Source organism: Octopus sinensis, linkage group LG4 (assembly GCF_006345805.1).
Source record: "Octopus sinensis linkage group LG4, ASM634580v1, whole genome shotgun sequence".
Taxonomy (NCBI): Eukaryota; Metazoa; Mollusca; class Cephalopoda; order Octopoda; family Octopodidae; genus Octopus; species Octopus sinensis.
The window spans coordinates 77,408,625-77,421,762 of NC_043000.1; the positions used below are offsets into that span (position 1 = coordinate 77,408,625).

Below are 13,138 nucleotides of genomic sequence, written 5' to 3' on the forward strand. Positions count from 1 at the left end.
GTTTGTTCTTCATTCGATTTTTTTGCTATTTTGTCATTTTTGTAAATTTTAAAATTCACCTTTTTTGTAATCCCATCCGTTAATCTGACCCCACATCAGGTTGTATTGTCCCCTCTATGTTCGCCCCTTGTGGGTAATAATAAAACAATTCCAGTCTGTTATATATTTTGAGTATTGTTATCATTAGCGATATCAAGATATAACTTTGTATTTTGCATTTTATGTGTAGATGTATATATATATAGATGTACATGTAATATGTACACATATATATACACATATATACATGCACTAGCACTATGACCCAGCAACGGCGGGTCTTTAATGCTAGTGTGTATATATATATATATATATATATATATATATATATATGCATACACATATATATGTATGTATATATACGCAATTGTTAAGTATGAGTTTGCGTGTGCGTGTGTGTTCCCTTTCTTCCCTCTACATCCCTTACACACGTCACACAACCTATATCCGTAAGTAGATGTGAAATACATATAAAAGAAATCAAAGCAAGTTTCACTACAACGTCTGGTGGAAGTTCTCTATTGTCGCCATTGGGTAGACATCTACTCATCCCTGCAACACCTATAGAATCATTAAAGCGAGCAAAGTGGCATCTTCGTTTTATTTAGTTTCTTTAAAAACAGTTCAACCGTCGACATGCACTCCTCAGTGACACAGTAGTGTTTCTCGTCATATAGCGGTGATGAAAGCAATGTTGTGGTCGTTGGCATCAGCAAAGTGGCCAACCACATGTAAATCTCCCAACAAAGTTACCTATTTAGGGTGGGTTCTATTCGTCTTTCATCTTTTGATTGAAGATACTCTATTAGATAGCTGACAGAGATCTTCCTGATCTATATTCTAAGCACCATATTTTATCTTCTACATTCTTTCTTTTGAACATTGATAAAACAATATGTGTTATTTCTAAACCTCAATTGACTTCACAAAGGCAAAAGAACGACGGAGAGTTTATAGTATTCACCCCATCTATCAAATCTCTCGCTAAATTTTTTGCTAATAAATTACGTTATACAAGAGTTTAGTGGCAAGTGTCCCATTCTTCCACTCTTCACGGCGATTGGCACCTACAATCTCCCATATGTACAACAAAGGTTAAGAGGTAAATTTCGAGGTGTTAAGTGCTGGGTCGTGCAAAAAAAAAAAAAAAAAGATAAAAATTGGGAAATGTTTAAAAATTCTTGACTTCCGACCTCTAAATATCAGAATATCTGATATTTCCATCGTAATAAAGATTGGTCAGCGGAGAAAACAACTCAGAAGACCTGTTACTTTTCAGGGCCTCTACGACAAAAGACAGGAAGTTAACCTCAGATGAGAAACATGACGCAAATGCTTGCAACAGATTCGGCCCACAAGCACCATGTTGAAATCAGGTAAAGTCTCCACCCAACAGCAAGACTGGTCCCTCTGACAAGGCTTCCACATAGTTTCTGTCCACAAAATTTCACTTACAATGCTTTGGTGTTACCGAGGCTTATTCAATGAGATGGAGTATGAAATCACGTTATTGTAAAATGAACTACTTCGTAAACATGCAGTCAAGATTCAGTTGCATTCTGTATTACACGACTGTTTTTTCTTAGTTGAACTGGACGAAATTAACAGCAACAACAACGACAATAATATAAACAACTGAAACCATAACATCTAGAACAATAGCAGCTACAGGAATAACTATGATAAAATTACTAGCAATTATAACAGCAACAAGAGCAACATCAGTTACTACAACGACAACAGTACAAAATATCAACAATAACAGCAACAACCACAACAAAACCAATAACACGAATAATAGTTACAACAACAATCACAGAAACTACGACAATAATAAGTTGGAACTGTTAACTGAAAAGCTACTAGTGTTATGCAAAAGGAGTTTTTCAGATTCTAAATTCCCGAGAGATAGAGATAGAGAGAGAGAGAGGGAGGGAGGGAGAGGGGGAGAGGAGAGAGGGAGTGAAAGAGACGGGTAGGGCTGACATAGATTGATAGAGAAAGATGGTAAGATAGGTAGATAGGTAGAGAAAGGGAAAGTGAGATACATACATTGATTCATACACATGGAGGGAGAGAAAAAAACAGAGGGAAAGAAATATATTTTAAATATATATATATTTTTCTCTTTTTCTTTCTTCCTCTCACTCTCTCTCTGTCTGCCCCTCCCTCCCTATATATAAATAAATATATATATATATATATATATATAGCGAGAGAGAGAGAGAGAGAGAGAGAGTGAGGAGGAGGAGGAACAGAACTAAAAAGAAATACAGAGAATCAAATTTCCATTCACTCGATTTTTCCTCCTTCTTTCTCGTATTCTATTTCTGTCACACTCTTACATACACACAAACATACACACGCGTACACACACACACGCACGTATGTGTGTGTGTATATATATATATAATGTATATACATTCTCTCTCTTTGCTTCACTCTCTCCCTCCCTCCCTCTAAATATGTGTGTGTGTGCGCGCGCGCTTGTCTGTGAGTTTGTGTGCGTATACACAAATGATAATGAAATATATATATACGGACGTACATACATTCATACATATGCATACATACATATATGCTTGTGTGTGTGTATGTTGCATGTATGTATACGTAAATATGTATGCATGAATGGCTTTATGAATGGATGTACCTAGGTATATATAATATATTTCATTACCATTTAGTAAATGATAAATATACCACATCTGTTACCAAGTAGCAAGAGTTTAGTGTCAGAGAATCACTGATTCTACATATGATGCTATGGAAATGTTAATGGTAATTCTGTCTCTCGCCGAACATTCCAGATTTTTTATTCCTTTTTTATTGATTTCAATGGGAAATATTTGGTCTTTTCTTGGAGATGGAGATATCTGTTGCAGATGATAGGGAGAGGCTGGCAGAAGATCAATAGAACTAGCTTTCAACTCTTTCTTTATTTCCTGTGAGGAATATGCGGACACACGTCGTTATCTATGTATGAATATACGCACATATGCACCTACATATACATATTACATATACACGTACATTAATACACACACACGCGCAAACATATATACACACATACATAGATACGTACATACGTACATACATAGATACGTACATACAAACATACATACGTGCATACATACATGCATACGTACATACATGCTCGTACATATTGTTTGAGTATATTTATACATTATAAACAATTGCCTCACGATGGATATCAATTTTATGCAGTTACACATCTGAGTATATATCAATACATGTGCATGATTTTTAACAGTTCGTATATATGCTCATATATACAGTAATACGCCAACGCTCATGCGTATATAATAGCTTGTGTATTCGCATATATGTATATATATATATGTCTGTATACACATTTAAATGTATTTATACTTATATGTGAATTCATTCATATATCTGTCTCTGTCTGTCTGTCTCTCCCCTCTCTCTATATCTATCTATCTTTTGATCAGTATGTCACTCTGCTTGAATTCATGTTTGCCTGCCTATCAGCTTGCACATAGCTCTATACTTATTCACACACACAAATATACAAGCACACACTCTCTCACACATGCACACACACACACTCATAAGATTGTATATAAAGTATTATAATAATGTATATGTATGTATGTATGTGTGTGTGTGTGTGTGTGTGCGCGTGTGTGTGTGTGTGTGTTAATGTTAATACTGTATTTGCCTAGTTAAAAACGTTTTACAAAATATTAGTTACTCATACATAGAGAAGGGGAGAGAGATTAACAATAGAATTAGACAATGTAGATATAATGGATAAGATACAAGCTACTAATAAATAAAAGTACATTCTAAGGTGACAAGATAATTCTAATTATAAGGCAATGATGCCATTAAATATATGAAGAAATAATCGAAAAAATAACAATGCTTCGCATGATCAAAGCTTTCTTCGTATTTATAACAGATTCACCTCTTTTGATTATCTCTTTAAACGTGTTTCTTAAATATTTGTGCACGTGCTTACATACATACATACATACATACATTCAGATATATATATATATATGCACATATGCGCATGTGGGTTTATGTATTGTGCATGTGAACTGCGAATTCAAACGGCTTCTGGAGGAATGTTGCATGTCCGGAAATATAATATATAAAATAAGATAATATAATACGTACACGCATGCATACATATACATATATATATGTATGCATATGATTATTTTGATACATATGTCATGATTTTTTTCTTGTTGTGAATGACTGACTTTTATTACAGCGTTGAAATATATAGAAATAGGAAAGAAGAGAGATAAGAAAAGAGAATAAAGAAAAGGTAGAAAGAAGGTGGGTGGGTGGGATAAAGCAGCGGAAGAGGGGCGAGGGGATGATGAGCCACATATCCCAGATCAAATGGTGTGCTCCTACATACACCATCTCGTGATGAATGCAGTCTATAGGGCACTCCAATAGATTTCAACTTCAAGATGAATTCCTAATATAATTTGAGACATGTAATAAAACTATATTTGTTGAAACACTTTCTTAAAAATTATTCTTTTGATAGTCATGGAATATTTGAACTCAGATGTTTCAACTGAATTTTGAAACCACCTGGCTTACTGCTATTGTATATTAATCTGTGTCACTCAAAATTTTTATTTATTTCTCACTGTTGTCTTGTTATAGTTATATCTCTACATGTGTAACTAGTTTCCAGGATCACAAGGGTGTCCCGATATATTTTATTTTAATATGCCTTTCATTATTTCATTGCATTCATATGTATCTTTCTGCAACCTCAAGTTGCATAAGGCTCTTATGAAATCTCGTTAGAAATTCATAGTTAGTCATTTAGTCTTTTTTTTTTTCTACATTCAGCTCGATGCCAGTGCTTCGATACCCGCCCGGGAGCTTCTTGAAAGTTTTGGAATTTGAATTCAGAATGCAAAGAGCCGGAACAGATACTACAACATTCTTATAAGACGCTCAAAAATCCGCAGCCCTAAATTAGCGACACCGAGAGGTTGAATAGTAAAGTTGACCTCAATGGGACAAAGGTGCAGAGAAATGAAAGAGATACTGCTGAATTCAGTCAGCTGCGGTATATTTCGACAAAGAAGTACTCAATCAATTAGAATGCGTGTGAGTGGGATTGTGTGTGTGTTTGTGTGTGTGTATATTTTGTGTGTATGTGTGTATGTGTGTTTACAAAAGTCTGTAATTTCGTTTGGCTACTTAGAGTTTCATAATTGCTTCTAGATTGTAAATCAATCTTTAGACAAGTGGAAAACACCAACTGACTCTAATTAGTGAATTCTGTGTCTTATGAAGATTGTTTTTTTTAATTCAACGCCGGATATTATGAAACTCTAAGTAACCCAATCGATAAATAGCTTTAAATAGTTTTTATACGCACACGCGCGCACACACACACACACACACACACACACACACACACACACACACACACACACACACACACACACACACACACACACACACACACACACACACACACAACACACACACATACACAACACACACACACACACGCACACACTCACGCACGCATGCACACACACACACACACACACACACACACACACACACACACACACACACAATATGAATGAGTCAGCTCTAAAATTTCTTGTCCTACTTCTCAGAATTTTACCGTATTTAGTGTTTGTCACACTTCATTGCACACGCTCACGTTAAATACTATTTATTGAATATATAAGCATAATGAAAGATTATAGAAAATTACTATTTGTAAATTTCTGAACAAGAGATATTCAGCAACAATACTCTAGAGTAAAGATTATTTGCCAACATAACATGGCAGTCCTGATTTAGGACGAATGTTGCTGTAATTTAGCCCCAGGAGACATCGGGGTCATTTCTCTTCCGCGGCAATCGCGATATACAGATATTGTTTTGAGCGGAGTGGGGGTGTTAAATGCCCTTGTTCGAAAATATAAGGGCGCAAATCGTGTCGTATAGCCAGCTGGAGACGATGTCTCCTGGGGCTAAATTACAACAACATTCGTCCTAAACCAGGACTGCCATGTTATGTTGGCAAATAGTCTTTTCTCTAGATGAAAGATTATTTCAATATGTTTTTCAGAGAATTGTAATGAAGTGGGGTAAGAAATTTTAGTAACGATTCACTATTATATTGTATGCGTGTATATACATGTGTATGTGTGCGCGCGCGCGCGAGTGAGTGCGTGTGTATTCGTGCTTGTGTCTGTCCTTCCCACACCGGCTTGACAATCAGTATTGGTTTCTTTACGTCCCAGTAACAAAGCGGTTCAGCAAAAGAGGTCCATAGAATGAGTACCAGACTTCAAAAGACAAGTACTGAGATAGGTTTCAAGGCGGTGCTCCAGTACACAGACACACAGACACGCATACACACACACACACACACACACAAACACACACACACACACACACACACGCATATACACATATGTATGTAGACACATATAATAGTGAATGTAGGTTATTCAATCATTAGTTATCAACCTTTATTCAAAGATAGTTATAACACTACCCGTTGTGTTACTACTGTTTTAAAAACATAGCATGTGACATGAGGGAAATTTGTCCACTCTATCTAGCAAATCGAGTGACAACGTTGGGGTTCTTTTATTAGCATACTGTACAAGTTAACAATTCTGCTATATATTCGGCCAGTTTCGACCCCGGTCTATCATTGTCAGTGGTGAAACAATGTTTCAATTGTTTTTTCGTCCACTGAGAAACATTCGAAACATTGTCATTAGCCAAAATGATCCTCACAGAAAATGTGCAAAATGGTTTGAAAACAAATATCGAGCCTATATATATGAGAACTGTTTTGATATATATTTTACCTATATTGTACTTCTGTAAACATATCTTCTTCAAATTTCCACACATTTTCCCAGAAATTGTTGTGTATGTATGTATGTATGTATGTATGTATGTATGCATGCATGCGTAGTGGCGTGTGTCTCTCTCAACACACACATGCATAAATAGAAAGGTAGATAGGTAGATAGATTTAGATATTCATAAAAGTGGGTATATGTGTGTGTGTGCGTGTGTGTGTGTGTGGTGTGTGTGTGTGTGTGTGTGAGTGCATATATATATATATATATATATATATATATATATATATATATATATATATATATATATATGTATATGTATATATGTATATGTATATATGTAGTTTCAAATCGGCTTCATTCGCCCGTAATAGGATTGTATCTGTGTTGCATTCAAATTATACACGTTCGATATTTTTTGTATATGAAGATGTATATTGATACTCTGATTATAAAATTCTTCTCATTAATCCAGACAAAAAAGTTGTTGCATTTCTTTGTTAGTGTTTTGCTTCGTTTGTTTGTGCTATACGTGTATGTGTACGTATGTGTTTATCTTTCTTGGAATAAGCAAACTTCTCCCGTATACACGCGCGCGCGCACACATGCATGTATATGTATATCTATATAATTTCAGTGGCAAATTGACAAATTCATAAGAGCACCGGACAAAATTCTTTACGATATATATTTCACCTCGTTACGCTCACATCTCAACTTAAACTTTTCTCTTTCCGGAGGTGATAAAGTTAGATCACCGGGTGGAATGCTTTGTGGTATTTCTTCCGGCTCTTTGTGTTATGAATTCTAATCCTGCTGTACCATACATACACAGTAGACACACCACCTGGCACTTTGGGCACCGTTGGTGAAGCTCACCATGTGCAGGTATTCAGGCCATATTTACAGTTTGAGTAGGCCATCCTCCCTCCTTTCCGCCTGTTTTGAAAGCTCTGTTAAGCGTCATGGATGCAGTCTTTCTTTCTGTTTATTGCAGTTGTGTGTATCTGCATGTCTCCACGCCCGTCTGTATGCATTATGCATTATGCATTATGTATTCTATGTATTTCCACATACTTATCATTCACATGTATAAACATTTATATATCTATATGTTCATGGCGATATATATGGCTCGATTGTTGGGAGTTCTGATAGGATTCCTTGAGGCATCAGTTGCGTCTTTGTGTCCAGACGACAACCTCTGACACAAAGCTATTTTGACTATTATCCTTTTTATGGACAACATCGGTGGGCTAGAGTGATGAGGCTTACAGCCATGGGTAATTGTGGCATTCTTTTAATCCTCGCCCGGACCTGCTCCTTGTGAAGAACTTTCAAGGTGCAGACATATTTTGTCTATTACGGATGGAAAATCCACTGATATACATAAATATACATATACATACCTAAATATATGTATACATCCACAAACACAAACACACACACACACACACACACACACACACACACACACACACACACACATATATATATATATATACACACACGCACACATATATATATATATATACACACACACATTATGTATTTATGCATTTGTAAACTAGCTGGGATACTCTGTATTATTCGGAAAAGTCTGAGATGGTGACCAATTTCCTATAAAAAGCCACGCTGAATCTTTTCTCTGTATACAACGTTTATGTTCTTTGTCAGGTCTGCAAAAGTTCAACCCCTCCTCCACGGGGTGCAGACTGGGCAACGCGAGCACAGCAAGCCAGCTGTGCTAGCGGCAAACGGGGCTCTGACAGTCATCAAGTTCTCAACGGTGGAACTGGCGGATGAAGTTGCCTTAACAACTCAACGGCTGTGAAGGCGGACGAAGGCTGTAGCAGACCATCGACTCCAATCGTCTCGGTTTACCTTGCCATTGGGTCAAGTTGGTGGTCTGTCAAGTTTACGTGTGCTTTACTGGGCGTGCGACCTCAAGCACACGTTAAAAATTTCACGCACAGGCGTCTTCGCCACCACTCTTCTTCTTTCCAAGTCTTTCGGCGATCGGCGATGGATGACGGGAGCAGGCTCGTGAAAGCTGGAGGCTCCTAGTGCAGAACCGGCACGGATGCGGTGGTTACATGATTCAGTCGCTCTATCTTTCGGAAGAAGCAGGGAAGATGTTCGGCAGCAGTATCCACGACTGAGCAGCCCTGTTTAGGATCCACTCTGCTCACCCTGAATTGGGAAGGGGCTAGAAAAGGTGCCCTAAACATAGTCTGCTTCACCCCAATCCTGTCTGGAAAACCGCGTCCAGAGGGATCCCCATCATGCGGTCGAAAATCAAGATCAAGACACGCAACGCTGAAATTCGGGACCTGGAATGTCAGGACTCTCATAGATAACACCAACTCAGACAGACCCGAAAGGCGAACTGCAATCATCGCCCGGGAACTCCATCGATTCAATTTTGACATCGTAGCTCTCAGTGAAACCCGGAGAGCCGGAGAAGGCCGGCTGAGAGAAGAAGGCGGTCAATACACCTTTTTTGGAAAGGTTACGATCCCGACCATCAACGGATCCATGGTGTGGGTTTTGCAATACGAAACACCATCCTATCCAAACTGACAGAGCAGCCCATCGGAATGTCCGCAAGACTCATGACCCTCCGAATCCAGCTTGTCAAAAGTCAGCACGCAACTATCATCAGCGCGTATGCTTCCACCCTTGACGCGGAAGATTTAGTCAAGGAAGAGTTTTACAGCCAGCTTGATAGCATTCTCTCTACCGTCCCAAAGGACGACAAGATCATTCTCCTGGGAGATTTCAACGCCAGAGTTGGGAGAGATCGTGAACTCTGGACAGGAACCATCGGAAAGGAAGGAGTGGGAAAAGTCAATGTCAATGGAACTCTGCTACTCACCAAATGTGCTGAACATAACCTGGTGATAACCAACACCCTTTTTCGCCAGAAGAATCGATATAAGGTCTCATGGCAGCATCCAAGATCTAAAAAATGGCATCTCATCGACTATATCATCGTGAGATTCCGAGGCCAGCAAAATGTGTTGCTCACCAGAGCCGCCACTGGAGCAGATGAGTGCTGGACAGATCATCGCCTCATCGCCTCCTCCATGAAAATCAAACTCCGACCAAAAGTGAAATATCACAGCAAGGAAAGCAGAGTAAAGAAATTCAACATCGAAGCACTGCAAGACCCAAAAACTCGTGTCGCTTTCCAGCAGCGCCTACAGGTCAATCTTCAAAAAAAGACTCCAAATCATCTCGTCGAAGAAAATTGGAACCAGCTGAAAGAAACCAGCATCACCACTTGCGAAGAAACCATCGGTCGCAAGAAAAGGAAACACCAGGACTGGTTCGACGACAATGATGAAGCTCTCAAAGAACTGATCGACCAAAAACGGAAAGCTTTCATCAGCTCACAGAATGATCCAAAGTCTGTCACTAAACGAGAGTCTTTCAAAAAGTGCAAAGCCGCAGCTCAAAGGACAACCCGTAGCCTGAAGAACCAGTGGTGGAGACACAAATCTCGTGAAATCCAGCAGCTAGCAGATGTAAACGACACCAGAGGGTTCTTCAAAGCCACGAGAGAAATATACGGACCTTCCACACATGGACAGGCTCCTCCGAAGAGTAAAGACGGAGCGACCATCCTGAAAAGCAATACCTAAATAGGAGACAGATGGAGAGAACACTTTGATGACCTCCTCAATCACAAGGCTACCATCGACAAAAGCATACTTGACATGTTTCCTAAAGAGGCCAAATATTACTCTCTCGCTCGAATTCCATCCCTCGAAGAGGTCAAAATTGCTATCACAACGATGAAGAACAACAAAGCCGCGGGTCCTGACAGAATCCCAGCTGAGTTCTACAAACTGGGAGGTGATTTTGTCCAACACCAGCCCCACCAACTCTTGGTCAAAATCTGGACAAATGAAGTTGTACCATCCGACTTCAGGGATGCTAACATCATTACCATTTACAAACGAAAAGGAGATCGGTCTGAGTGTGGAAATTTCGGGGTATTTCTTTATTAGCAACTGCTGGGAAGATTCTTGCACGCATCCTGAACAACTGCCTCAAAACGCTGTCAGAGAGGATCCTTCCTGAGACGCAGACCGGCTTTAGGCCATCACGAAGCACAACCGACATGATCTTCACGCTGCGACAGCTACAAGAAAAATGTCGTGAGCAACACCAACCGCTCTATTTGGCCTTTATCGACCTATCCAAAGCCTTTGATCGTGTCTCGCGAGAGCTCCTCTGGGATATTCTCGCCCAGTATGGATGCCCAGATAAGTTCATCCGGATCCTCAAACTCCTCCACGACAATATGCACGCCAGAGTCCAGACCGACGGAGTGAAGCAAGGCTGCGTGATAGCGCCAACTCTCTTTACCATCTTTATCGCGACAGTGTTGCACATCATACGAGATGACCTTCCACCTGGCATCGAGATCTCGTACAGAATGGACGGCAAGCTTTTCAACCTCGCTCGCCTCAAAAGTACGTCAAAGACAATAGCGCGAAGCTTGCTAGACTTCCAATATGCCGACGACAACAGTGTAGCAGCTCACAGAGAGTATCACCTCCAACAGATCCTAAATGCTTTTCATCATGCATATACTAAACTTGGACTGAGCATCAACATCAAGAAGACTCACTTACTCTACCAATCTCCTCCCAATGCCCGTGTTTACGACCCGCCATCGATTCAACTCGAAGGAATTCCACTGGAAAATGTGAACCATTTCTGCTACCTTGGGAGCCATCTGTCAGCAATGGTAGACCTCAGCGATGAAATCCAACACCGTCTGAAGTGTGCAGGAACAGCTTTCGGCAAGCTTCGAACAAGAGTTTTTGCTGATCGGGACATCCGAACCGAAACCAAACTCATGGTGTACAGGGCAGTCATTATTCCAACCCTCCTTTACGCATCCGAAACCTGGACCCCGTATAGTCACCACCTGAAAACGCTCGAGAAATTTCACCAACGCTGTCTTCGGAAGATCCTTAACATCAGCTGGGAAGACAGAAGAACTAACGTCAGCGTGCTACATAAGCAAAAATGACCAGCATCGAAGCCTATGTCATCAAAGGCCAACTAAGATGGAGCGGCCACGTGGTTAGAATGACTGACGAACGACTTCCCAAACAGATCTTCTACTCCCAACTCAAAGACGGCAAGCGTACAAAAGGAGGCCAGAAGAAACGCTACAAGGACTCCCTGAAAACGAACCTCAAAAAGTGTGACATCGACTTCACTAACTGGGAGGAAACGGCAAAAAACAGACTACTCTGGAAAACCACCATCCATGAGGGAACGGCGACTTTCGAGTCGAAAAGGTCTGCAGAGCTGGAGGAGAAAAGACGACGACGGAAGGAGCGCCAACAACAACCACGTGCGACTCTCCCTTCTGGCACTAGATGTCCGCACTGCGACCGATCTTTTCAAGCAAGAATTGGTCTTATCGGTCACCTACGGACTCACCAGTAAATTTGCGTGAAGACTATCATCCTCGACCTTGAAGGATTGCCATCATCATCATGTTCTTTGTCACAATTACACGATTCAAGAATGTTCGTTACCTCTAACAAAGCATATACTAATTATGTTGGATCTAGGACAATTCGCCGTAAGGAACTTCGTCGTAGGACAATTGGCCATAGGGCTATTCGCCGTAAGAGAATTCGCCGTACGATATTTCGCCGCAAGGACATTTTGTAGTGAACCATAAGAAGAGAAGGATAAAAAATAAAAATAATGAAGGTTATACACTTTATTTAAAAATAACGAATGTCATACATTTTATTTAAAAATAATGAAGGCTATACACTTTATCCAAAATTTAAGCTAAAAAAAGTAAAAAGCTAAAAATAATATGAAGTTCATTGAAATTCCACGAAAATAACGCTTCTTTTATTTTGATCGTAACCTTTGACAATGCTTAGCATGCGCTTATAAACATCTTTGTATATTTTTCTTGGTTGCGGTTTCTCCTCTTGCTGCATCTTTTTAGAAAGAATTTCTTTATTTTTCAAGACATTGATAAGTTTCCATAAATTTGGATGAGTATTTGTAATAGATTATGGAAACCCTCTACTCCATTGTTGACTTAGGGCTCTTTCATGCATATTCCAAAGACTGATAGAAAAGTAGGAGGAGCTCTACGTCTACGAGCTCCCCAATGTAATGCGTTTCAAAATATGCCAAAAAACTTCCAATAGACCTTGCCTCCATATTTTCTTTCT

General features: G+C 39.5%; 1 protein-coding gene across 1 annotated transcript; it reads left to right on the forward strand.

The window, feature by feature from the left end:
• Positions 1 to 11,037: 11,037 nt before the first annotated feature.
• On the forward strand, positions 11,038 to 12,614 carry LOC115210504. Its single transcript, XM_029779108.1, has 2 exons — positions 11,038 to 11,786; positions 12,512 to 12,614. Exons 1-2 carry the CDS (start codon positions 11,038 to 11,040, stop codon positions 12,612 to 12,614), a joined length of 852 nt encoding a protein of 283 aa, XP_029634968.1.
• Positions 12,615 to 13,138: the final 524 nt, after the last annotated feature.